General features: G+C 59.8%; 8 protein-coding genes and 5 non-coding genes across 15 annotated transcripts; all 13 read right to left on the bottom strand.

Moving 5' to 3' along the window:
• Nucleotides 1–1957: 1957 nt before the first annotated feature.
• Nucleotides 1958–3427, bottom strand: LMJF_33_ncRNA2. The gene has a single exon (XR_002460996.1). It is a non-coding gene (non-coding RNA).
• Nucleotides 3428–5575: 2148 nt separating this feature from the next.
• Nucleotides 5576–6838, bottom strand: LMJF_33_0765 (conserved hypothetical protein; the record flags this gene model as incomplete). Its single annotated transcript, XM_003722342.1, has 1 exon — nucleotides 5576–6838. The coding sequence occupies one exon, from the start codon at nucleotides 6836–6838 to the stop codon at nucleotides 5576–5578; it is 1263 nt and encodes a 420-aa protein (XP_003722390.1).
• Nucleotides 6839–8266: 1428 nt separating this feature from the next.
• On the bottom strand, nucleotides 8267–9388 carry LMJF_33_0760 (conserved hypothetical protein; the record flags this gene model as incomplete). The annotated part of the gene is made up of 1 exon (XM_001685767.1): nucleotides 8267–9388. One exon carries the CDS (start codon nucleotides 9386–9388, stop codon nucleotides 8267–8269), a length of 1122 nt encoding a protein of 373 aa, XP_001685819.1.
• Nucleotides 9389–9972: 584 nt separating this feature from the next.
• On the bottom strand, nucleotides 9973–10042 carry LM33Cs2H1.2. Its single transcript, XR_002461071.1, has one exon. It is a non-coding gene; the product is annotated as an H/ACA-like snoRNA (small nucleolar RNA).
• A 94-nt stretch (nucleotides 10043–10136) lies between these two features.
• LM33Cs2C2.1 lies at nucleotides 10137–10217 on the bottom strand. 2 transcript variants are annotated; one of them, XR_002461051.1, is made up of 1 exon: nucleotides 10137–10214. It is a non-coding gene (small nucleolar RNA). The 2 variants fall into 2 exon arrangements; XR_002461050.1 differs by having other exon boundaries at nucleotides 10139–10217.
• A 137-nt stretch (nucleotides 10218–10354) lies between these two features.
• On the bottom strand, nucleotides 10355–10492 carry LM33Cs2C1about:.1. Of its 2 annotated transcripts, none has more exons than XR_002461052.1 (1): nucleotides 10355–10492. It is a non-coding gene; the product is annotated as a C/D snoRNA (small nucleolar RNA). The 2 variants fall into 2 exon arrangements; XR_002461053.1 differs by having other exon boundaries at nucleotides 10356–10491.
• Nucleotides 10493–10617: 125 nt separating this feature from the next.
• Nucleotides 10618–10687, bottom strand: LM33Cs2H1.1. Its single transcript, XR_002461070.1, has one exon. It is a non-coding gene; the product is annotated as an H/ACA-like snoRNA (small nucleolar RNA).
• Nucleotides 10688–11297: 610 nt separating this feature from the next.
• Nucleotides 11298–13616, bottom strand: LMJF_33_0750 (conserved hypothetical protein; the record flags this gene model as incomplete). The annotated part of the gene is made up of 1 exon (XM_001685766.1): nucleotides 11298–13616. One exon carries the CDS (start codon nucleotides 13614–13616, stop codon nucleotides 11298–11300), a length of 2319 nt encoding a protein of 772 aa, XP_001685818.1.
• Nucleotides 13617–14877: 1261 nt separating this feature from the next.
• LMJF_33_0740 (conserved hypothetical protein) lies at nucleotides 14878–16008 on the bottom strand (the record flags this gene model as incomplete). The annotated part of the gene is made up of 1 exon (XM_001685765.1): nucleotides 14878–16008. One exon carries the CDS (start codon nucleotides 16006–16008, stop codon nucleotides 14878–14880), a length of 1131 nt encoding a protein of 376 aa, XP_001685817.1.
• An 800-nt stretch (nucleotides 16009–16808) lies between these two features.
• Nucleotides 16809–18488, bottom strand: LMJF_33_0730 (conserved hypothetical protein; the record flags this gene model as incomplete). The annotated part of the gene is made up of 1 exon (XM_001685764.1): nucleotides 16809–18488. The coding sequence occupies one exon, from the start codon at nucleotides 18486–18488 to the stop codon at nucleotides 16809–16811; it is 1680 nt and encodes a 559-aa protein (XP_001685816.1).
• Nucleotides 18489–19085: 597 nt separating this feature from the next.
• LMJF_33_0720 (putative 60S ribosomal protein L6) lies at nucleotides 19086–19673 on the bottom strand (the record flags this gene model as incomplete). The annotated part of the gene is made up of 1 exon (XM_001685763.1): nucleotides 19086–19673. One exon carries the CDS (start codon nucleotides 19671–19673, stop codon nucleotides 19086–19088), a length of 588 nt encoding a protein of 195 aa, XP_001685815.1.
• A 1040-nt stretch (nucleotides 19674–20713) lies between these two features.
• LMJF_33_0710 (conserved hypothetical protein) lies at nucleotides 20714–22603 on the bottom strand (the record flags this gene model as incomplete). The annotated part of the gene is made up of 1 exon (XM_001685762.1): nucleotides 20714–22603. The coding sequence occupies one exon, from the start codon at nucleotides 22601–22603 to the stop codon at nucleotides 20714–20716; it is 1890 nt and encodes a 629-aa protein (XP_001685814.1).
• A 922-nt stretch (nucleotides 22604–23525) lies between these two features.
• Nucleotides 23526–24695, bottom strand: LMJF_33_0700 (conserved hypothetical protein; the record flags this gene model as incomplete). Its single annotated transcript, XM_001685761.1, has 1 exon — nucleotides 23526–24695. The coding sequence occupies one exon, from the start codon at nucleotides 24693–24695 to the stop codon at nucleotides 23526–23528; it is 1170 nt and encodes a 389-aa protein (XP_001685813.1).
• Nucleotides 24696–25309: the final 614 nt, after the last annotated feature.

Genomic DNA, 25309 nt, shown 5'->3' with positions numbered 1-25309 from the left:
GGGAAAGGAGTAGGACGCTGGGGGGGGGGCGCAGGAGACGTGAACGTTCAAAATCAAAAAGACCGAAACAGTAAAACAGACAGGGGAGCGCCAGCAAAGAAAAGGGGGAAGTGTAACACACAAAAAACGAAGAGAAAACCACCCAGATAAAGGGACGAAGCCCCAGGCGCTCGACCTTCCAGGCACACCTGGTATAGCAGCAGGCGCACGCACACACACACACACACACACACACACACACACACACACGCACACACACACACACACACACACAGACGAAGGGGAAGGGGAAAGCTACGACGGAGGAGGAGCAAGTCAAAGGGGGGAGAAACGGAGAAGGAAGTCAGCGAGACGGCCGGTGCTGAGAGAGGCTCCAGCTGAACACAAGAAGCAACACCGATGATAACCTTCGGTTGAATGCCTGCTGCTGTGCACTGGCCAGTGTAAGGTCTCCTGTGGTCGCCGTCACTCTGAGTTTTGTTTTTCTTCTTTGCTCTTCCTCACCGTATTTTCGGTCCTGATGTACACGACGCGGCAACACGAGCGCTGTCAGGAGATGGTGTTCACGGTGGGTGGCCGAGAGAGAGAGAGAGACAGAGCGAGAACAAGAACTGGACGCCCTAGTGATCAGTGGTGTCGGTCTCAGTTCACGTTGCCGTCCACAAGACGCGCACGCACGAGCACCTTACCTCTGAACAACGCGGTGGCAATCGTGTGAAGAGTGGTGCAGGATTTCTCGATAACCGCCAGAGCACAAACTATGTTGCTTGTTTGTCTTCACCCCGCACTTCGTTCGTTTTTTTTTCTTCCTGGTTCCGTGCTGCGCGTGCGTGCTTGTGCCTGTGTGCCTGTTGCCTCCCCTCCGCTCCACACCAAAAAACGTGCCGAGCGACACAGGCCGCCACCGCGCGCAGAAACGTGAAGCAGCGAAGAGGAAAGAGGGAGACAGTGGTGGTGAGAAGGAGAAGCCAAACAAGGGAACAGCAGCTTATAGGCAGAGAGAAAAAGAGAGGAGCAACAGCGGACGAAGACTAAATCGGAAAAGAAAGGGCTAGTCAGGTGAGGAGGGTGGACATGAAGAAGTATGCTGTGGGCGCTGTACTGTTCCGCGCAGCTCTCATTCCCCTGAGCTCTCGGTCCCTCGTTCGCTCCACTCTCTTTGTTTCGTTTTTGCGGTTGTGGTTGTGGTTCCGTTCCTTTATTAAGTATGTGTGTGTGTGTCTTGTACTGTGTTGTCACTGCTGCTGTAGCGCTCTTGTTTTGTTTTTCGTTCCCCCCCCTCTCTCTCTCTCTCCTCCCTCTGAGCAGTTGGCTTGTTGCTTGCTGGTCCTTTGCGGTGGAGAGATGAAGGGCGACCGAGGGTGCGGGGGACTGTATGAGAAACGCTAACGAATGAGCACGTGAGGTCGGTGTGATGGGAAAAGAGGGAGGAGAAGGAGTGACGCATGAGGGCGGGTGTGGACCCAGAGTTATACAGATGTGGAGACATACACGCACGTGCTTGAAGCAGCAGCCCTAGTCGCCGAAGACGAATACGGCGGAAAAGCGGAACAAAGAGGCAGAGAGACGAAGGGGGCAAAAAAAAAAACGTTTCCGCTGGTGTTCGACGGCTGCTGTCGTGAAAGTGTGTTGCTCGTTGTTCATGACCCCCATGAGACATGAGAGCTGCGGCACCGCGCACGTTAGGGCAGCTTCCCTCTTCGCGCGTCTCCCATTGCTGAGAACTGGGGAAAATCGAAATATGAAAGTTGGCAAAGAAGAAGTTGATGTACACCTTCGGATTCTCACGGCGTAGAAAAGGAGAAGCGCACCCTCCGACACCAGGCAACCTGCAGGAGCGCGCACGCACTGTCTCGATAGAGAATGCAATCTGCGTGGGAGGCATCAGCCACGCACTGCGAGGTCATAACTCACAATCAAACGGAGCCACAACCTGCATCATCGGGACTGCTGTTCAAGATGGAGGCAGGTGCATTTTGTTTTGCTCCTCTTCGCGTCTTGCAGCTTCCATCGCCATCATCGCCTCGTCCTATCGGCAGGAGATGAGAGCCTACAAGGCGTGGAGTCGCCGCCCCTCCCCCGCCCCCGAACGCGCAATCATGCACCAGCATACGCATCCAGTGACAACTGCAACTTCGTAAGGTGCGCAACGAGGCGAAGGCACCGAGCCCGAAAAGATACCCGAACGTTGTGGCAGACGCATTCTACGCAAAGAGAAGAGAAGAGCTGCAACAAGCGCCTGAGGCAATCGTTGCGAAATATACACGCGTGCGATATCCAGTCCACTCATTGCACAGGTGTGCACACTCTCTTCCACTGGCTCGGTTCGCTTCCAATCACGTAAAGGCGTGCCAAGTGCTATGAGTTTCACCTCCGGCGGTGTGTGAAGCTCGTCGATGAGAGTGCCTCGCGTCCGCTTCCGCTCATCCCTTCACTTTCAGCAAAGCAGTGCACAGTTGGTCACGTAGCCGATGCGAAAGTGCACTGCCACTTGCGACACTTCTGCTTCCACCAGAGCGGCCTCTTAGAGATGCCGCTGCTCCAGCAGGGCTGGTAGGGCTACGCAGTCGATAAGGAGGTTGCCGCCAACGTGTCAAGGTCGAAATCCATCGGGCTTTAGAGACCGAACTAGGCATCCATCGCCTTTACCTGATGCGCGTCAGCGAAGAAGCTGACGCTGTGCAGGTCGCCGGGCAGGTGCGCTTTGGAGGCAGTTCATAAAGCGCTGCTTCCGCTGCGCCGACCGCCGCGCCAGCAGCGCCCCTCCCATGCCACTGCGGCCGCAGCAACCCCTCCTGAGCAGCTTCATAGCTGCTATGCGCGGGTGTTCGATAGAAGAGTCCGAAAAGGTCTTCGGCCATGCTGCACATGACCACGTAGATAAGCACCTGAACCGCTTTCTTGCCCTTGCGCTGTTGCACCAGGTCGGCAGTGCTGAAACAGACACGGTCAAGGCAGCGACCGAGCCGCGGGGTGCCATAGCCAAGGTGGTGGCCACGCATGAGCCCGTACGCCTAAATCCCGCAGTTCGATAGGCCCTCGACGACTTGCATCGGCCATCGTGAAATTGGGGATCAGAACGTGCTTCCACACCTCTGCGTCATAGTGTTAGTGCGAGCCCAGCGCCTCGGCCTCGAGAGGGCCACGGTCCAGCGTCAGCGGCCAGCAGTTGCCTCCACAGCGCCTGCTTGGGCAGGGACTGCGTCGCCACCAAAGGGCACACGCCGTGTTCGTTTAGCAGACGGGAGACAAGGCTCACATAGCCGCCATCGACCTCTTCCGCAGACTGCATCTCGCTATGCTGCAGGCGCATGTGGCGGTGCAGTGGCAGCAGCGCCTCAGACGCCCTCTCCATTCGCTCGTTCACGGTGACGGTGTCGAGAATCTCGTAAGGCACCTCGCTGCCATCGCTAGCTCCAGCCTCCAGCCGCCAGCTGCACCCCCCTGGCGGCGGGGCTCAGGTGCGTGACGGAGTTCGCCTCCTGGCTCACAGAACTCGAGGCGCTCGCCACGACGTCGGAGGCCCTTGAAGTCGTCAGGTAAGGCATGGCGGTCTACCTTTCAAACGAACAATACCGAAATCGCCGCTGCAGGAGTGAGAAGGAGGGAGAGGGGGGCGGCAGGTCGGCCAGCCACGGTGAAACACATCAGTGCTCTCTTATTGGTACTGTTTGTGACCTTCGCTGTAGAGCCATGTCTACGGTGAAAAAAAAAAGCACAGACAAGGAGACATAAAAGAAGGGGCGAGTTCGTGGAAATGACCTCAGATCGCCTGTCAACACAGCTTCGAGAGACGGGGCCAAGGGAGCTGAAGGCAGAGGGATCGGTGCGAGCCAGGGTGAGACGCTGGGAGAGGAAAACGCAGCATGAAAAGCATCATTAGCGGTCCCCTCTCACCGCCCAGCACACTTTTTCTTCAACGTGACCATACTATGTCCCCGGCAGCACAAGCTCAACTGTGCTCTACGCAGGGCCTGTCACAGGCCTCACCAGCGTGGCGCGAAGCAACGCTAGACACACGCATTACAGTAATGCGCCGACCCAGTCAACTCAGCACCGCCTCTACCTCAAACTCTAATCAGCCCTCACCGTGCAGGTCGCCTCACAGCCGCTCCCCCGCTATGCCGGCTGCCACCCCTCGTGCATCCCACCCTCTCCCCCCTCACGGCAGCTCAGGCCTCCCCACACCAGTGGGCCGCGCGAGGGCCGGGTGGTGGGATGCATTCGAGTCACGCGGACACCCTGTCCATCATGTGGAGAGTGTACACGCGTGCTTACTGTCGCAGTTCGCCCCGAGGCAGCACCATCCAGAACCTGACCACCGCCATCAGCAGCGATGCACCGCCCTGAGTGCACTGCGTCGCAGGCACTCGGCCCTGCCAGCACCAGAGGTAGCTCTGGCATAGGCAGGGGTAGGGATAGAGATGGGGGAGGAGGGTTGCCTGAATTCCCCCCCACAGGGAGAGTGCGCGGGGGGGGGCACTGTACTCTCCGATACCACGCACGGAGAGGTGTGTAGATCCCCGTCATCAGGGGTGGCCGGCACCCAAAGGAGGAAGAGAAAGCGCGATCCTGGTTTGTGGAGGCCGCCTGATCATCGACCTTATCGCTATTATTTCTCTGCTTGCTGGGTGGCGAGACCGGCTGAAGAGGGCCGGGGGCCTTGTACAGAAGACAGGATAAGACAGAGGACACGAAAATAAGCCGAGCGGACTTGGGAAGACCTCCCTCTTTCCGCATCAGACATCTCTGCCTGCCAGCAATATAACATTCTTCAACCGCGCAGAGCGCAAAGGAGGGGGGGGGGGTGGACGAGAGCACGACCTCCTTCAGATTGCAGTTCACCTGCCCTCGCCCCCCTCCCTCCTCCATTTTCTTCACATCGGCATATTGCGATTGCCGTGAGACGGAAGAAAAAGAATCAGCACTCAACTCTAACAGTGGACACATCGTCGTCGTCACGCAGGCACACGCAGACACACACACACACACACATATGTGCAACAAAAGGGGAAAACGAGCGACAAGGTTAACGGAGGCTCATGCAGGCCGATCGCTTTTAAGAATCGACATTTGCTCGCGCATCGGCAGCAGCACTACAGTAAGGGGAGTCAAGCACGCGTAACACTACGACAGAAGAAGACACCACGCGCCAAGAGCGAGAGAGAGTGCAGGGCCATGGGAGGTGAGGGTATCCGTCAGTAGAAGAAAACAAAAGACCCTGCTTTCATTTCGTATGCTGGCTTTACTTTACTCATTGCACCTACGGGAGCGACTCCTGCAGTGGATGCCACGAGTGCTCCTCGTGCATGAGCACGGACGCGTGTCCCTTTCTCTACCCCCCCCCTCATCTGCGCACTACACAGGAAGACAGTACGAACTACTCACTGTCGCTGAACTAGATCAGAACCCTTCGAAACCCTGTGGTCAGCCTGCCTGTGGCACTCCACCGACGATGTAGGTGACGCTCGAAAGCCACACAAGTGCGAAAAAAAAAACAATTCGTTCCCCTGTCTGCAGCTGCGCCTCAAACCTCGTGCTGCCACTCTATGGAGAGGCCGTGTTGGTGCGAGCGTTAGTTAACTGCCTTGGACGGTGCGCGGGTCGAGGGCCGCGGCGCCGACTCCAGCGAGTCTGACGTGCGCGTGGCGGACGGGGAGACTGACTCCGCCGACACTCGGTTGATGCCGCCCGCGTCGGCCGATGTGTCTGACTCAATCTTTCGCACACGAGCCAGTAGGCTGTTACTGGTGCTTTCCAGCGCGTCCATTCGCTGGTGCAGCCGCTGCATCGATGCGGACTGATCTTCCATGAAGCGCATGAGATGCTCCAGAAACGTGTGTTTGTCGTTGTGAGACGCAGGGTGGGAACTGCTTTCTGGAAGAGAGCGCCGAGGTACCGCCTGTTCGTAGAAAAGTGGCCAGCTAGCACTGCTGCTATTGCTCAGCATCCCCGAAGACTCGCGCCTCCGCGCCGCATCGAGGGCGCTTTCGGCAAAATACTCGGCCATCTCCGGCGTGCTCACCCCCATCTCCTCAACCCTGATTGGAGCACCTTCAGGTGCGGAGTACTGAGATCGGCCTACATCGGCACTGCAACCTTGCACTCTATCCGCTGTCAGACTTGGCCAGTCAGCTTGTCTGCCTGACGGGGGGGTGCGCGGTATTGAGTGGTGCGGCGTCGACGGCATCGACCAAGAGGGCGTGGCAAATTTGGTCGGGCTCAGTTGCGCTGACTCCTCAACAGGCTCGCTGCGCAGGGCGAGCGCGGCTGGCGGGGTACGGCTGGTCAAACTGCTTACGCGTCGATGTCGTTGAATCGATGACGGAGTGAGGCGGCTGTGTCGATAGGCCTCCCGCGCGTCAGCGCTGGTCTCGCCTTCATCAGCACCTCCAGAGTCGATCGCACCTGGCAGTATGCTAAGAGAAGACGTAGACCTGGAGGTGATTGAGGTGTGTCGATGAACGCGGGCTGCCAAGGTCGACCGCGCGACAATGATCGGGGACGACTCCGCCGAGTGCAAGTGCGGTGACAGGCTTCCGCCAGCGCGTCCTTGCACGACGGGGTAGTGAAGCTCCTCGCCGTCATGGGTGGCGACGCTGATGATACCCCCAGCCGTTTGGAGAGAGGAGCTCGCACGCCGCCGGCCGTGGTCACCAGAATGGGGAGAGTAGGCACGGCCGAGTGCCCCCGCAGTCGTTGAGCTTGGCGTCCCCGGCGCTGGAAACACCTCTGTCATCGATATTTGACCTGGTGTCTCGCAGTTGGAGCGGGGCACAGAACGCCCCGACTCGTTCTGCGCCTCGGTAAGGAGTTCGGTCAGAGGATCTGTGAACATCAATCGCACCTCGCACGACACGCGAAACACCGATGTACACCTCCGGTTCCTCGCGCTTTCGAGCAACGTGCTTTTTGCCACTACTTCGCGGAGCGTGGGTCTAAGCCTTGTCTTCGGCGGCGTGATGAGGAGGCGTTGAAGAGTAGATGTGGAGGACACGTACTCGCAGTGCAGTTGGACAGGGAAAGCAAGAGAGGAGGAAGGAGGCGTTGCCGATAAGTGGCGCTTAAGGGCCCACACCAGCGAACACACACGCACAATGTGAAATGACTCGACGGCAGCCGGTCAAGAGGGAGAGGCGCCACGCAACACGGACAAGGATCAACTTCTTTGTCTGCACCTCGCTCGTCTTCCTTAGTACTCCTTCAGCTGCACGAGAGAGAAAGAGCGAGAGAAGGCACGGTGAGGGACACTTGGGTGGAGGGGAAGGGAAGGGAGGTTGGAGGGCTTCAACAGAACAGGAGTATGAAAGGCTGAGGAGAGAGCGTGAGACTCTCGCTCTTCCACAGTGCAGACGGTGCTGTGGAAACGTGGTGGGTGGGTGTCGAAAGGAGAACGTCAAGATGCTGCACACAGTGAGCGGGGAACGAAACGAAATTTAGGAGTGGCGTATAGGCACAAAGATATACACACATGCACGCAGGAGAGAGAGGAGAGAGAAGCAACGGACAGAGACCGCTGGAGGGGCCCGGTAGAAGAGAGATGAGTGAGCGCGCGCACACAAGGTTCGATGCTTTCATGCGAGAGATGGTGGGAACGAATGGTACGGTCAACACCGCCAACACACAGAGTAAGGTGCCTTACGCTACAAGAGATGCACTGAAAGCAACGGCACACGTGACACAATGCGATGACAGTGACGAGTAACCCCGTGGGCGAAGAGGAGCGAGTGTGGAAGGAGATGAAAAAAAAGGGTGCGCGTATGGATGGAGACATCAAGAAGAGTGGTGGGAGCAAGATGGCGGAAGACGTGGTGTGTTTTCATACTATATAGATGCATGTATGCATTACGCGCTCCGCCACTACCCAACGCCTCCAAAGGCGAAGGGAGGCGTCCAGCGCCATGGGGAGGATGGGAGGGACCGAAGAAATAAGGGTAGCAGGACGCGCGAGCACCGGTATCGCTCGACCTTGAAGCGTGTTCGCCGGCTGCCACACAGATGCCCCTGCCAACATCGCTCTTACCGAGTGCCGCCATAGCTTGGCCGCGGTCCATCTTTTCGTTGTGCAGTCTGAAGGTATGCATTAAGTGCACGGCCCCCTCTCTTGCGTGCTCGTGGTGCGCGACTGTGCTCGCACGTGTGTAGGTGCTGGGCAAGTAAGAGGCAGTGCCACGTGCATGAGGAACAGATACCGGCAACTACACAGACGCCTCGCACTCGCGATACTCGGCCGCCGCCGCCGCCGCCGCTTTCCCCACCGACTCGGCTACGACAACGAGGCGAAGAGAGAGGCGCCGATGCGCTCATCACAGCGACGCGCGGCGGCGACGAGGGTGGTGGGATTCGCGCCGCGGCGGCCCTTTGCTTGGCGCGTGTCGAACAGCAGTTGCGCGTGCGCCAGCACGGCGCTGTGCACGTTGGCGGCTTCCGTTTCAGCAGCAGCACCAGCAGGCTTCGCAGTGCCGATCTCCTCCGTCTCAGTCTGCGGCGCACCCAGAGATCCTGGCGTCGGCGACGGACCTGCAGATGTGTGTTCCATGAGATCTTGCAATTCATTGAGCGTCGGCGCAGCAAGTGAAGCGGCGTCGCTGCCCCCCGCTGAAGGAATTACTTTTGGTGTTGCCTCTGCCAAACAGCCAGCGTCGCCGACCGACCCCGCCATCGCAACGGCTGTCCCTGACGCGTTTTTTTCATCCAGCAGTGGCGCTTTCATGATGCGCTCGTAGTGATCGCCGGTGGCTACCCCACTCACAGCGGGCGACGCTTCACTCGCGACGGTGGCAGATTGGCGTGTGCTCTCGAGCTGCCGCAAGTACGCCGCGAGCGGGCCTTCGTCGTCGCTGCTACCTTCATCGTCAGCACCATCAGCGTTCTTGGAGGGCTGAGCACCCTGACCACCGCTGGCTTTCTCTGTTGGGTGAAGGTTGCGCTGCAGCAGTGCCTTGTAGGAAGCTGTCACAAAGACGCCAACTTCCATGTCCTTCTCCGCTAATGCCCGACTGCCGCTGCCCTCCTCCTCTGCTTTGCGCTGCTGCTGCAGGCGCTTCAGCAACGTCTTTTCTCTCTCTTCTCGGCGTAGGCTCAGTGCTGCAGCGATGGAGTTGCCGAACTTGCCCGCGTCGGCGGAGGTGGGGGACGCACTCTTCGGTTGTGCAGAGGACGGAGCAGCGCTGAGGCTCCTTTCGGCAACTGCGGGTGGGCCGAGTAGCTCGTTGCGCCACTGCGCCCCGCGGTTGAGCCGCCTAGCAGCATCAAGCCCTGCCATCCGGCGGCGCTGCTCCAGAGCGGACACTGAAGCGGCGTAGCCCGCGATGGAGCCACCGCTGGCGACTGATGGCTGAGCGCTGTACGCAGCCGTCGGCGGTGGAGGTGGGCAACCCGGCAGCATGCCCTCATCGCTCGAGGACGACAACGCTTCCGAGGAGGCATCGCTGCTATCTACATCAAAGAGTGACATAGCCCGTGCTTCTAATTCGCACTCGGATGGATAAATCAACGACAGTCAGCGCACCTCCACGATAAAACCGCTGATGAGAGTGCGAGTGTTTGTTCTGTACCGGCAAGGATAAGAAAAAGAGGGAAAAAGGGAATAGCAGTACCTGAGATGCGCATATCCATGCGAGAGGTACGGGAGGGACGTCGGCAGAACGCAGAAGTTATCCCGCCGCCCGAAAACGGATGCACACGAATACGCGAAAGCGAAAGCCACGGACGGGGACGCAGACAAGTCAGCTGCGACCCTGTCACTTCCCCCGAGGTCTCCTTCACACCTCTCCGCCGCCCACGGGCGCCGCTCAAACAAAAGTTAGAAGCCATTCACAAACATACGCACACGCCGCACAACCTTTAACAGTGCATTACCCATTCCGTAAACAGGACAATTCTACCGCAACCATTCATACACCACTACACGTCCTTCAGCAGAAAAAAAAAATGAAACATCCAGTACAGCCGCCGCGCACAGGGGCTCGCGAATCTGGGGGTTGCGAGATAGGGTCGTACCTACGAGGTGCAAGGAGTCACGCCCAACCGACAACACCGTGCGCTGCGGGCAGCGCAAGCAGGGATCTAGAGGGGTAGCGCGCAGCAGCAGGCGCCGCGTACACAGAGATACACATGTGCGCGCACCGCCAGCAGCAACTCAGAAGATATGTACTAAGAGAGAAATGTGCGTCACACGGATCTGAAACACGGACCATATCAGCTTCATCTCGGTTGCTGGCAGCCGCACGACGGGGGGAGAGGAAGCCTTGCCCGGCGTACACGCACACACACACACACACAGGCACACAAGCGCAGCGTCTTTGCTATTCAGCACCGCTCGGCATCACGCACGCACCGCAGCCGCAGCGGCCGCTCAGCAGCACCGACGCCTGCGAGGGCGGCCGGGGGGGCAGAGGGGCGCGGCGGCAACGGCGCCGTGAAAGCGTCAGTTGGTTAATTCTGCTCTTTCGGAGGATGAGAGGAGCGCTCCTCACGCATCATCAGCAAAGCTCGCACGACGCACGCACACACCGCACAACCTTTAACCGGAGCGGCTAAAGTGGGGAGGACAGGGAGGGGTTAAGGTGACACGTGTTCGATAGCTCGGCACAGCCGCCGCGCACAGGGGCTCGCGAATCTGGGGGTTGCGAGATAGGGTCGTACCTACGAGGTGCAAGGAGTCACGCCCAACCGACAACACCGTGCGCTGCGGGCAGCGCAAGCAGGGATCTAGAGGGGTAGCGCGCAGCAGCAGGCGCCGCGTACACAGAGATGCACGTGCACAAGCATATCTGCGGACAGAGACACAGAAACAGTGACAAGCACAGAGGCAGAGATGGTGTGGGCGTCAGCATGAAGAGGGGAGAAGAAGCTTAGAAGGGAAGCGAGAAGATGAGAGAAGACGAGGGTAGTTCCTAGACGCGCACGCAGGGACGCACAGTCGCATGTGCGTAGAAGCGGATGGAAACGATGCGCAAAACGTTCAGACGCGCCCACGCCCAGAAGGCAGGGAAGAGCGCATGCCATGTAAGATGCTGCTTTGCAGGTGTGTGAGATTGTGTCTGCGTGTCCGGGAGGTGGAGCGAGTGTGTCCGGCAAACGTGCACCTTTACCTCACATCTACACGCTCAAAGTCTCAGGGACCGCGCAGGGCACTCATGGTCACCCTTCTGTTTTTCTCTGTCTTACGAAGGCCTAGCGATGGCGGGCGAAGGTAGAAGTGAGCAATGTCGATAATGTAAAGACGTGCGTCGCGTGTACGAAGGGAGATACACGGAAGGAGTGCGGGGCGGAGAAGTCGCGAAAAGTGCATGTTAGACGCGGAAGAATCGCGCCACTGCCAAGCCTAGCAGCGTTCTCTTTGAAGGTTCAGCCAGATACTCTACCGTGCGCTCGCGAACAAGCGCATGTGACGCGTTCTCCGCTGCTGAAGTTTCCGGTGGGATGCCCTCAGCATCACGGAACGGCGCTGCATCGGGATTAGGGGTTGAGAGGGCGATAGCACGCGCGGCGCGCCTCAGCTCGGCGAGATCCGATGGCGAGAACTCGGCGTGCAGGCCACTCGCCACATCATCGCCCCGCCTCCGCCAGCGGCGGCTCAGCCGCTTCAACTGGGTCACCGCATGCCGCAGTGGATGCGTCCTCGAGGAAGGAGTCACATCCTTCGCCACCACTGTTCTCTCCACGGCCCGGTAGCGGAAGGCATTGCCCACCTTCTGGCTCAGAAACACACCCTGAGGAAAGAAGTACAGTACATCAAGAGGGGATGTGTTGATGCCGACCACGCGCACATTGCCGGGAAGCTGCTCCAGCACCCATCGCTCAAAGCGGTAGGGGTTCAGGCACGACTGGGCTGGGGAGTAGAGTACCTCGCAGGTGTAGAAGCGATCCTCCAGCGTCTCCCGCACCGCCTCGAGAAAGGCCGCTTGACGGGAAGTGCTGTGAGCAGCCGCTTCCGATAACCCTGGCTTGAGCCACTCGCCTAACCACCGAATCGATGCCAAGCTGGCCTCGGAGATGAACGTGGATAACGAGGGAGCGGCCCTAGGGCAGTGCTGCGGTCGAAACTGCGACACCTTCGCTTCCGCTTTGTCGTTGTGGTTGCTGTCACTGGCAGCTGCCCCAGCAGCGCTGGCGGCGCTCCCTCTTGGCGCAGTTTCCACGGGAACCGTAACGCCCACCGCCACCCACGCCACTGCCCTCATGCCCTCTGCGTCATCAAGAGCGCTTTGAAGCAGTCGCACCTCCGCCTTCAGCTGCTCCACGTACCCTGCACCGGCATTGCCTTCCACCACTACAGAACAGGGGGCTGCCTGTACGATGCGTGCAGCCCAGTCTCGCAGCAGCATGGCTGAGTAGCCACCGCAGTGCTTGGGGGGCATCAGCACGAGCACACTGCGCCAGCACCAGGGTGGATAATACGGTCGGTACCCAGCCACCTCAGCCTCAGCTAGCAAGGACACGGACACAAAGTGCTCCAGCACAAGCTCGTCGAGCAGCCACCGCACATAGGCGACTACCAGCGGGTGGTTGCTGCCGAAGTCCACCACGCGGCCCTCGATAAACAGACTGGATAAAACCGCAGCGTGCGCCATGACGCAGTACCGCACGAGAAGCTCCGCCTCGGTCGGCAGCGCGCTGCCGGGACTGGCGGCGGCGGCATTGTGCATGGCGGGTGGGACGCAGATGAAGATGGGCGTCGGTGACGCCTTTCCGTCCTGGTTCAGAGGGCAGCCCTCGCCGCGGTTGTCGTTGCCGTGGTAAGCTGCGTCCTCGAGCGGCTCCGGCTCCAGCGACACCGGCGGCACGTGGCGAGATGCATCAGAGGCAAACTCAAGTGAGCCCGGCCACGCCGAAGACGCGGGGGCCGACTCCACAGAGAGGGCATTGGGCGCTAGCGACGATGCACTCGGCAGCCGACGGCGGCGACGTCGGCGACCACTCGGCGACCCTGTGCTCGTCAGTCGAGCTGCTATGTCGTCCTCAGCACTCGCCCGCGGCTGCAGCCCCTGTACCTGGTGCAACAGCGTCTTTCCGCTTCGGCGGGCTTGGTGGCGCCCATGCAACACGCGGCCGGCATCCAACGTCATTGTGGCCTCTGTCGCTGCGTCTTCGATGGTCTCCGACGTCTCGGCGTCCCACGCGTGCGGCGCCGGGATCTGCTCCGCCGTCGAGTTCAGCTGCGCGCTCATCTTTGTCGATACGGTGGTGTGCGCGTCGACCCAGTATTCCCTCAAGCGGGTAGGGAAGACGTCCGCCACGGCGTATCGCTCTGGGCGCCGCACCGCGGCAAACGGCAGCCGCACCCGTGCCAGTGTGTCCTGCACATCCTGCAAGCAGCGGATCCACAGAAGCACCGAAAGGCAGAGATGAAGGCGTGCGGCGTAGGGCAGCGTATGGCACAGCTGCCGATGTGCCTCTGTCGCCTCCGGTGTGAAGCGCACCTTTGGGTCTGCACTCCCTAGCACCGATGCGCTGCCACGGTTGTCGCTGGAGATCGGCGTGGACTTGTCTGCCACTTCACGAGCTGCCGACGGTGACAGTTGAGCAGGCTTCTCGATCAAGTACGCGCCACGCCGGCCAAGATCCACGAGCAAGGTCCACCGCTCCACTGGGTGCATACGCATCCACATGGCACGCCGCAGCTTCACGGCGCGTGAATTGGGAATCGCATGTACACGCTCCTGCTGCGTGGGATGCTGATTATGCTTGGATCGACGCAGACACGCGAGCGCAGTCGCCGAAGCCCAACGCTCGGATGTGCCTGTGACAAAGCCGAAGTGGTCGCACACACCACATCGTTGACGTGAAGCAGCGTGCCGGTACATCGTGCTCTGCAGCACACGACAATCAGCTCTGGAACCCCTCGCAGCGAAAAAAGATGCAAAGCCGCTTGCGTCGAAGTCCGGCTCACGTACGGCAGTTGGCGCCAGGGAGAGGATAAGAAGCAGAAAACCTCGCAACTCCACCCGTCTGGGGACCGCGCAGCCTGTGATCGACACGAACGCGGCAACCCTCTACTCCTCCCCCTGCCTCAACCTTCGCCGACCACCGCTGTGTCAGGGTCGCTTGCTGGCGTCTGGCCAGTGGTATCGTCCCAGCGCAATGGCGCGCATAACAAGACAGCAATGGCAGCAAAAGCCGAGCAAAGAATGGAGACCGAGGGCGCTCTCTCAACCGCGATGGAGCCGCCTCTACCGGGTTTTCCATGCTCAGAGTTCCTCGTAGGGCGAAGCAGGGGCGCGCAACAACACACAAGAGCAGAATATGAGGACATGCGGAAAAAGTGAAGCGTAAGTGGCGAAGCGTTGCCAGTGGCATATGCACGCACATGCCACCCCACATCCGTCTCATGCTTTCCAGCGCTTGCACAGGAGAGGAAGAGGCCGGCGTGTGCGTGTGCGTGTGAGGGTGAGCAGAGAGACAGACGCAGAGGCTGCCGGGACAATGTCGCGCCATTTCGCGGATCGTTACTCCACAAATGTGCCGGAGGGTTTTTCGCTCAATTTTCAAGAAACCGGAAAACGGGGGAGAGGCGGGTGTTTCTGCGCTGTCATCGCTGCAAGCGCAGCACCTTGTTGCTGACACAGACGAAGGCGAGCACCGAGTACACGGCGCAGCGTCGGTGGTTTACACTTCTGCTTTGTTGGTTTGTGCGCATGTGCGTGCGTTGATTTCTTTCGCGTCTGCTCACACGTGGGCGCGAAGCAAACCATCATCGAATGCGGAGTCTATGGGTACGGCTGGTGAGTGTGTGTGCGTGTGTGCTGCTCGCTTTTTTTTCGATAAACGGCGTAGACAAAACATGCGCACGCACACGAAATAGTGAGCGCGCGTGGGTGCGATGGGCAGAGGGAAGCGTCCGCAAAAGAGTGTTGGCTCCTCTGGAATGTATCAGCCTCCGTGGCACTCGCGAAGCCGTGCGGCATAGTCCTTGAAATCCACTGTTTTTCCCTCCATGATGTCCTGCAGTAGCAGAGCCTTGATGGCGCGCAGCTGATCCCGCTTCTCTGCCGCAGCGGTACACGACACCACGTATTGCTCATGCACATTCTTGGCCTGCGCTACAAAAGCCGTGTACCGAGAGTTGCGCTCCCGCTCCTCTTGCGCCCGCTTTGCCGCTGCTGCCTCGCTCGCCGTCTTCTTTGCCTCCGCAGCGCGCAGCGACGGCAACAACCACGGCTTGCTGTAGTTGAGCCACGGCTTCTGCTTCTTTGCAAACTCTGCTGCATCACCAGCAAAGTGGCTGGCTAGCGCGATAGACGCCGCAGCGCCCTCCTTCAGGTTTGCCTCCTCAGCAGAAACAGCGGTGGTAGAAGACAGCAGCGCTGATGCGGTAGCATCGGTGAAAGAGGGGATGGGGGTGAGGGCCGGCGCACACCGCAGCAGGTGCTCAGCCGGCAGGGGCGGGCAGTCGCGCACCGACGCGCACACGCCATCCTCGTCGTCTTCGCCGCGCCTTCGCTTTAGGTAGGGTTCACCCGACTGCAGATGCCGGTGCACCGCGCGCAGTGTCGCTGCGTCGTGATTGGTAGCAGGCGTAAACCGTAGTGAGAGACTGTACAGCCAATGCTGCACCTTGAGGTGCCCTACAATGCAGGCCGCGCTGCTCTGCAGCAGCTCCGGTTGTAGTGCCGACAGCGGCGCGTCCGGGAGCGCTAGCGCGCGTGCGGCTTGACAAAACACACGCAAGTTGCCCTGACGCTGGGAGAGCAGCGGATTTGTCGACCAGTTCAGCAGCGAGAGATCGATGCAGTGGCTTGGGAAGCAGGCGGCCAGGACAAGGGCATAATCGGCACCCGTGTAAAGGTACGGCGCTATCCACCGCGCTGAGTGTGTGTGCCTGTTATCTGCGGATGAGCCCGAGTCGTTCTCGCCTCCCTGGCGAAGGTCCTCTGCGTGAAGCACGAACGGAAGATGCGCAGTGTGCCGAAGCATGAAGGCTTCAATCTCCTCCTTGGTGGGGGGCCGCGCGTGCTGGCTCGGCGGCGTTCTGAAGGAACCCCCCAAGCGATGACATGGCATCCCCGATCACACGCGCCCCGGTTGCGCTCTTCGATGTACTGCAGCCGCTTGTAGAGGCCGTAGCGGTTGTCACAAAACGCGAAGGGAACAACGGATGCCGTGTGGGCTCAGCACGATGCAGCCTGCCGCGAAAGGCGAGGTCGACCTCCGATCTCTTTTTCCGTTGTCGCTTTCTCCTGCCGGCGTGAAGAAAGTTGAGGAGAGGCAGAGGCAGTGCTGACAACCCTCTACACACAGACACACACGCGTCCGCTGATGAACAAGCGGCGCCTCAGGGATCTCTATCGGTGCGCTCGCGCTCTCTCGTCGTGACGGGGTGGCTGTACGGGGCAAGAAAGGAGTCTTGAGTGGAGCTGGTGCGCACTGGTGGTGTAGCCGATAATCGGGCGTGATGGAGCCAGCAAGTCAAACGACGGCGTGTGAGGGAGAGACAGAGAGGGAGGGGGCGAGAAGAAGAGAAAGGTGCGTCAACGAAAAAAAATGAAAACGAAACGCGCGTCCGCATCAGGGAAGAGAGATGAAGTTCGGATACGGTACAGAACCATGCGGCGCATCACGCAAGCCGTGCTTGTGTGCCCGTATATGCCTCCTTGCAGGACACTACATACGGGCTGCAGTGCAGCCTTGCGCCGTGGTCTGGGAGTGAGTCGGTGGAGCTCTGTGAGGACGTCCTCATTCGCACATGCGCGTCACGAGCTTGCTTGGATTTTCCTCCTCTCTCCGCCTCCCTTATCTGCCTGATCGTCTTCGCGTGTGGGTCGACGAGAGAATAGCGGCCAAACAACAAAGAGCCGCCTTGCCTAGAACAGGTCGCGCAGCAGATCGGCGTCGTCCTCGACCGCTCGCGGTGCCTTTACGCCGACGGCACGCTCGTACCCCTCTCTCTGTGGGCGCGTCTGTAGCCACGCTTCCATGGGCTGCGGTGCTGCCGCGCCACTCGAGAAGGCGCCGTGCACTACCACATCGCCAGAGCTGAGGCCGGCAAAGACACAGCCGTCAGCACGACTGATATCCGCACACGCGCAGAGGACATCCTCGTCCTGCTTGCCGGCCCGCCAGACCAGCGTCGGAACAAGTCGGTCGCCATCCGCGTAGCGATACTGCACTACGTGGCCGCCCTTGGTGTGCCTGTAGCCGACACGGCTTGTGCACGTCATCATTGTTGAAGACCCACCACCGCGCCCAATCGACAGAGCGCTCGTGTCGAGCACGTGGGGCAGCCCGGTAGCCGCCTCTTGAAGGACTGCTTTCGGCGCAGTGGTACCATCGCTGTGAGAGAGCTGGCGGAGGTCGATTATCTTGACAGCGCTGCCCAGACGTACGGCAAGCCCGTAACTGCCAGAAGCGTTCGAAGCGCCCGCATCCTTTTGGTGTAGCTCCATCATTCCGCCCACGTGCTTCTCCATGAAGGGGTCCTCCGTCACCTTATCAGGCCCTGCCGGTGCTGCGGCAGCGTACATGTCTACCGTGGCGATGGCCCCGCCGGGACGATATTTGACCCTGCTATCCCATATCTGCACTCGGCCATCCTGCCCTCCGCTGGCAAAAACGCGGCCCAGTCCGTTGTGGAAGCTGTCGAGGCTAGCCACGCTCTCCACCGCATGGGTGTCGGTCAGCTGCCCCGATCCGTGCTTCACCGCGTAGACACTCCTCTGCTTGAACGTGGCGGTGTTCCACAGCCGCACCGTGCCGTCTTGGCTGCCCGTGAAGAAGGCGGCTGCGTCGTGGGTGTGCGCGGCGACGCATGTGACGGGTGCGCGATGGCCCTTGCACTGAATCACATCCATCAAGCCACGCTCCCCGATTGCACAGTACCCCAGCTGTTCCCCAGACGCTCGCACCAGCACCGGGCTGTCCCCATCCTGGCAGGCGACAAAGTAACTATCGTCGCTCGCGCATGTCAAGGCGATAATGGGCTGCAATCCCGAGATACGGTTCACAAACGGCGTCAGCACCCGCGTTGGCTGCACGCGATACGACTTGAGAGGAACGGTGAAGTCCCACATGCACAGCTGCCCATCCTCGCTGCCAGCGCACAGCGTCGTACCAGCCGTATTGAGTGTGAGGCAGCGGATGCGGCCCTTGATGTTGCTGTGCAAGCGGTAGCCACCGTCGACGTCGTTTCCAGTATTGGGCGGGGTCGGCGAGGAGGAAGAGGGGAGCACTGAAGCCGCCGTCTTTGGAAGAGAGGCCAAGGCAGGCGCCGCAGCGACCGTCGCTGCGGATGCGTTCCCCGCTGCTGACCTCAAGAACGGGGCCGCTGAGGGTACCACGGTGTCACTGAGAGAGGGTGATGCAACGGTTGTGTGCACAGTCACCTCTGCCGGGTCGTACTCGTCCCCACTACTGCTGCTCATGAATAATCGACTTCGTTTTTTTTTCTGTGAAAGGGTGGGAGGGGGGCATCCACATGTGTGTGTGTGTGTGTGTGTGTGCACGCAGATACACGAGTACACAGTCCGGCGCGTGTGCAGCATCATTGCCATCACAAAGACAGAAGAAACAAGCGAGAACCAGTTCGCGCCACGCAGGCACAGTCACGAAAAACACGCACGAAAAGCGGAGAGAGACGAGGGAGGATGGAGGGTAGCGCAAGACGAATGGAGAAGAGATGTACCTGCAGCGGCATGCATTCGCCGCCATCACAACACCTCTACCTGCCGACCACAGCAGCGCCTGCGTGCCGCGGGGGAGGGGGTCACAAACAGACATCACAGGAACCGCACCAGCCGTGCAGCTACCGCGTGCGAGTCCTACAACTGCACATGTGGGAGACCAGACAAAAGCAACGACTACGGACGCCCCACAACTCGCGAGTGATGGGCCGCATGAGAGTGAGGATCGCGTCTGGTTTCGCATGCACCGACATGTGCGCTCGTTTTTGTTTGTTGCGGATGAAACAAAACAAAACACAAGGGAAGCGAAGAAACCAAAAAAAAAAAAAAAATAGAAAAGACGCACACGGCCTGCGGGAGAACCGCAAAACGCGTCGGCTTGCGGCTCACCAGAGAAGCTTTAGGGGTAGCGAGGCTACAGCACGAGCACGTGCTGCGAGAGCGCGTACGGTTGTCCTGCGCTTACCAGTTCCAGCGGTGCGGCGCATCACCGGGCTTCACCGTGAAGACGGAGCGCAGGTAGCCGGCCTTCTCCTTGCCCTGAGCGTCCTTCTTGATGGCGGCGATGAGGGCAGCGTCGATCTTCTTCTGCAGCTGGGCGCGCGCGTCCGAGACGAGGGTCTTCTTTCCCGCCTTGGAGGTCTTCTTGGCAGCCTTCTCCGCCTTAGCCTTCTGCTTGTCGCCCATGAAGTCGCCCTCGCTCTTGGTCGGCTTCTCCGCCTTGGGGCGCTGGAACACCTCGGCGGTGATGGGCGCCGTGTCAACGCTGGAGATGTCCACCGTGGTGCTGGTGGCGATCACGTAGCGGGAGTCGATGCGGCGGATGGGGACGCCATTGTACTTCATCGGGCCAGACACGACCAGCGGGCCGTTGTGCGGCAGCTGCTTCAGGATCACGGCGCGGCGACCGCGGAAGCGGCCGGCGAGGATGATCGCGATGGCGCCGGGAGCACAGCTCTTGCGCAGAGTCGTGTACTCGGGGCTCTTGCGCGACACCTTCTTCGCCGCCTTCCTCTTCGCGGCGGACACAGCAGACTTGGTGGCGGCCATTCGAAACAACTCGCGTGGAACCGAGGCTTTGTGAGCGGCGTCGGCAAGGGAAGGGAGAAATGAAGGCACGCCGGCGTGTACGCGCGCGCGGCAAGACAAAGAGAAGAGAGTGACGGGAGAGAGAAACGTGTGTGTATGAACGCACGCTGATGGTGATGAGATGGAGAGCGGTGGCGGGGAAGGAGGGGGGCCACAGGTGTGCATGCCAAGAGCACGGGACTCACGGACAATGCGAGGCAAAGTCAAGTCGAGCACGGCTCCCTTTTCGCCGTGTCCTTTTTACGTCCGTCGTGCGCTAGGACACCAAAAGAGTGTAGCAGCGACGCACAAGTCGCAACCACATGTGTGAAACGCGGAGCCGTTTTCAATGCGGAGCACGCTTATAATGGAATCCGCCTCTTGGTCCTTTGGGGTAAGGGGGGGGGGGGCAAACCCATAGACACATGCACGCATGTGGACCATCTTGCCGCACGTACCCTGCGAGTCGCGGAAGACCAGGGGGAACGCAAATGGAGACGCATATGTGTGATGAGCATGTCGTTACACCTCAGAGAGAGAGGCAACAGGAGCGCGTGCCAATGCAGCCGACAAGGAAAAGGGTCGCAATACCACCACTGCACACGTCCCCCTCGCCTATACCTCGCCTTTCCTTCCCTGAGCACAACGGCGAGGCACCAAAGACGCAGAAAGGTAAATATGAGCACTGCTGCCACAGCGAATACTGTGGCACAGAGAAGGTTGAGAAAGGTGGTCGAGGTGGCGGCATGACAGCGTCTCGGGTTACACCCGCCTCGTCGGCCGTTAATGATGTAGATGCCTTGATGTAAAACACAAGGGGGAGAGGAAGCCGTGGGCCTATGCAGGTGTACGTACCAGCGGAGGCAGTGGTGATGATGTCGCCATGACGTGGCACGTGCCTAGTCGTACGAATCTGGATGAGTGCTTACGCATGCGCGGGGCGGTGCTAGTGCGCCTACACGAACACAAAGACATGCACTTCTTCACGTGACCCACAACACAATGCAGAGGCAGAGACTCGCTTAGCGGCTGCAGTTGATGATGTAGAAGAGCACCGACACGGCCATCTGAGCTGTAGCGAAAGAGAAGAAGAGCGCCGCTGCGTTCTGCGGCCTCATCACCGGTGAAAGAACGAAGCCGAGGAAGCCGCTCGCGCTGGAGGCGACCCAGTACAGCCCCATCACGGTCCCCTTCATCCGCTCGGGGGCGTCGTAGTACGCCACCTCCATCACAGTTGGGTCCACGAAGGCAGAGGCGAAGCCTTGCAGAATGTACGGCATGACCAGCCACCCCGCCGACAGCTTCCGTTGACCTTCGCGGACAATGTAGTTGTCCTCGCCGTCATAGCAGCCACGGCTGTTGATGGTGCGCTGTAAGAAGCCGCACCAAAGCATGGAAACATACATGCACGCAAAACCTGCCAGGATGCGAAGACAGGCGGAGGGAACACGGTACCGCAGCACGCGTGGAAGCAGCCACTGATCCCAGAGAACCAAGAATAGAAGCATGGTGACTGTGTTGATGTTGTTGAAGAGCTCCGCAGGTATGGTCAGGGGCATATCCAGCGCCGCGGCCTGGTACATGAGGTTCGTGCTGAGCTGATTGCAAATCAGCCAGTAAATGGGTAATGCAATGAAGGCCTTGCAGATTCGCAGCGTCGCGCGGCAGTCCGCCACCCAGAGCGAAGTGCCTGCGGCGTCGACGCCAAGGTCCGCAACGGAGGTGCTGCTGCTCGGACCACACGCAGCCAAGCCAGAACACTGGGAGGCCGCAGCGGCTTCATCAGGAGCGGCCTGGTGGGCAGCAGAGATGCCTCTCGTCTCAGATGAAACCGACTGTAGCTTGACACAGGCATAATCGAGCCAGTCGTGGGGGTCCGAGATGCCACCGCGGCTGTCGGGCACAATTCGCGCACTGCCTCGCAGCACCGCCCACCTGTTTTGCAGCGCGAGCACGGTCACGCGAACCAGCACAAACGTGGGTGCTGGAGCATTGCGAGGCAGCCCGTCAACGCACCCGTAGAGGAAAGCGCCGCCGAGGCCGACCGAGAAGGCCGCTAGCAGGAAGCTGTAGTAGTAGCCGGTTGTGTGCTCCTCGCTTCCCTGCAAGAGGTGATGGCTGTCGAAATTGCGCAAGAGTGGGGCGACAAAGCCTCCAACGAGGCCGCCGATGTTGCCCACCCAGTAGGCGTACACGAACAGGCGGGAGAGGGCCGCCTTCACGTGCTCCTCCTCGTACAGAGACGCGGTGGCGCCTGTATTGGTGGTGGTGCCGTACAGCGAGGCATCGTACCTCGGCGCTTCACCCACTTTGGCAGCTGCATCGGCAGCGACACCTTCGCGAGCCGCCCCCGGCAAGGAGGCTATCCGACGTGTGGAGAGATCGGCAGCCTTGGCAACACACGAATCACTCTCCTCCGCCTCTCCATTTCCGGCGTCAACGATGGTTGGCAGCCGAATGAGGTCGCTACGGTAATGCAGCACGACGCAGTCCGCCATGATCGGATTGGTGCACACCTTCATAGAACCATACCCAGCGCTAAATCCCAGCAGTGCCACAGCAAACAGCGCCTTACTACCACAGTTCGCATTGAGAGGGAAGGCGGTGTACAACCAGGGTGTAGCCGACACGCACAGAAGGAGCAGCGAGGCTGTGTAGACAGCTAGCGCCGTGACCAGCACACGCGGGCGACCAACCCTGCTATCCGCCACACCGGACGCAAGGAACGCTGCCGCGGGGACGAGGATGTACACCATGTTAATCAGCGCATTAGCCGCCGCCGGGCCTGTCCGTAGCATGATGGTGCAATAAGTGAAGAGAGAAAAGGCAACGGCGTAGTAGCCAAAACGCTCGACAAACTCGATACCGAGCAACGCCCAGACAGAGCTGGGCAGCCCGAGAAACAAGCACATATCGCTGGATACGCCTCGCCCTACCAGTGCTTCACTAAGTGTGTGTGTGTGGGGGGGGAGGGGGTGCGCTCCTCTGGTGGAGAGAGACCAGAAGTAGAACGGAGAGTCGCCTTACCTTTCACTTTCGTCGTGTTGTTGCGCCTGGTGAGTCACAGCACCCGTGTGCAGAGCGGAGCGTGGGTTACGGAAATAGGGAAGATGGGGGGAAAGGGGGGGGGAACCATAATGTGAGCCAGTCGCAGATCACGGGGCGGATCGAAAAGAGAAGCGAAACGGACTCACAGCAGGATCAGGGCGGACACGCAACAACCCACATACACACGTATAGGGCTATGTACACACATACACACAGAGATGCGCATCTGTGCGGTTGGACGTGCGTGTCCCTTCCATGTGCATGCATTCGGTGGGCGGGTGCGTTTTCGTGGACCGGCATGGGTGGGTCTATCGCCGCTCAGCTTAGATGGAAAGAGCTGACCGTTTTACACGAGAGAGGAGGCGGCGAGAAAGTTCGCGACGCACCGGACATTACACGTGATGTGAGCAAAAGGAAACACGGAGAGGCAGGGAAAGATGCGCTGAAGAGGTGCGGAGAGGCGTGTGCCCGCGAAGGGCGGACAAGAGGCGGTGCACATGTGCTAAAGGCATCCGCAGGCGAACCGGTGGGCGCTGACGAGAGCTGCGGTGGGGGTGGAGGGAGGGAAAAAAGGAAAGGAGACGGGGAGTTGCAGCCGCCAGCGACGTACCAGCGGAACCAGGCTGGAACAGGGACATGGCCACGAACATGACAGCTGACAGAATGCGTGCGCCGGGGTATACCTGTAAACACACACGCAGAGACAGATAAACGCGAGACATGCGTCTCGAGAAGTCGGTCGCCCCGCACCCTCGTCTCTCGCCTTTGTGCGAGCAACACCGACACTCACGCAACGCGGTGGATTTCGAGACGATCAACGAGTTCGCTGGTCTTGCACACAACGTGCAGCACGGGCATCAGCTGAGGCATCTCGTACGTCTCTTCACGGAACACCTCGAGCAGCGGCCAGGACTGGTCAACCTCGTAGTACTGCACGTCGTTGGCGCCGTCGTCGATCTTGAAGAAGACGACAATGTCAGCAAGCCTTTGGTAGCGTCCGCGATCGTCCCAGGGGAAGGGCATGAGCTCATCGAGGAGCTCCGCGGCGCACACGTCACACGCGACGTCGTGCATGATGTCTGTCTGCTGGTACTCGTCGTACATGAAGAGCAGTGGAACGTGCAGCATGCCGTCCGTGTCGAAGTACGGCTTCGGGTTGCCGTAGACCCCCATCTGCTCGCTCGTCACTTCCGCCCTGGAGGAGATCTTGATGCCGCTAGAGGTGATAGCACGAGCCACATTCGACACTTTCGCCGCCTGCGAGCGCGCTGCACGCCGCTGTTTCGCCTCCTCTGATGCCTGCTGTTCCTTGCCCTGCAAGCAATTCGTTTCCATTTCCAAAAACTCCGCCTGCGCCGCAGCGTCCATGGGCGGGTCAACAACACGCCGCCCTTTCTCCAGCATCTGAAGCCCCATGTCGTACTTCTTCAGTGCGAATGCGCACTTCGCAGCTCGGTAGTACGCCTTGCGGTAGTTCGGGTCGAGGATGATGGACCGCTGCGCGTCCGCGAGCGCGTGGCCATAGTTGCCGACGATGAACTGGGCAAGGCTGCGGTTGGCGTAGATGGTGGAGGACAGCTTCGTGTTCTTTCCCTTGGCTTGCAAGGCCTCGGTGTAGCTGTAGCACGCAGCACGTGCGAGGTTCTCGCGGCGCTCTTGGTTGGGGTTGAGAGCCATATTCAAGGCGCGGTTGCCGTGCTCCTTGCGATTCTCGGCAATCTCATCCGGTGGCACCTCTTCATACACGATGGACGCGAGCGCTGCGCAGTTGGCGTTCTTGTCAATATCTTCCTCCGTAATATTCTCCATAAAGAACGGCATCGTCTCCCACGCGTCTGGGTCGACCTGATAGTTGCCGCGCCGGTTCCAGATTTCGTCGATCTCATGTTGGAGTTGGTCAATGTGCTCCTCCTGCTCTGAGGTGAGCGCATCTGCGTTGACAAGGCCACGGAGCATGGCGAGCACACACACTCACACACACACAAGAAGGCACTAAAAAAAGGAAGCGCCGGAGGCGACAGGTGGAAAGATACAAGAGCCGAAACCAGGAGAAGTCAAACGGATGGCACCAAGCAGAGAACACGTGGCCATGGAAATACACACAGGAGGCGGATCCCCGGGAAGCGTACGTGTGTATCCGGAGAGAGCACGACGAGTGCAGAGAGAGAGTGAGACTTGCTATGCGTAAAAACGTGTGAGCAGAGCGAGGGGCCATGGAGGGGAAGCGCGATGGAAAGAGGCGCAGAGAGGAAGAGAGAGAGAGAGCAGTGAGACGGCGAGGGAAATGGTGCATTACGTCTCGCTGGAAACAGCGAAGGCACGAGAAACTGGCTTACACAAGCCGGCGCGCCAAACAGAAAGAGAACACAAAATGCACTAGGCCACACAGCTGGCGTGAGGTGGAAGAGGAAGGTGAACACACACCGACCAAAGGGGAGGGGGGAGAGGGCGGAGGAAGGGCAGCTGGCTGCGGGGAGCACATGCATGCATGCATGGGCAAACACCCGAGTCGACTCGCTTCTTCATCACCTGCCCCTGGTGCAATGCGATCCGCCAAGCCCGTGGGCACT

The sequence above is a fragment of the Leishmania major genome, chromosome 33 (assembly GCF_000002725.2).
Source record: "Leishmania major strain Friedlin complete genome, chromosome 33".
In the NCBI taxonomy this organism is placed as follows: Eukaryota; Euglenozoa; class Kinetoplastea; order Trypanosomatida; family Trypanosomatidae; genus Leishmania; species Leishmania major.
The sequence above is the reverse complement of the archived record's forward strand: the minus strand, read 5'-3'. Positions and strand labels throughout refer to the sequence as shown.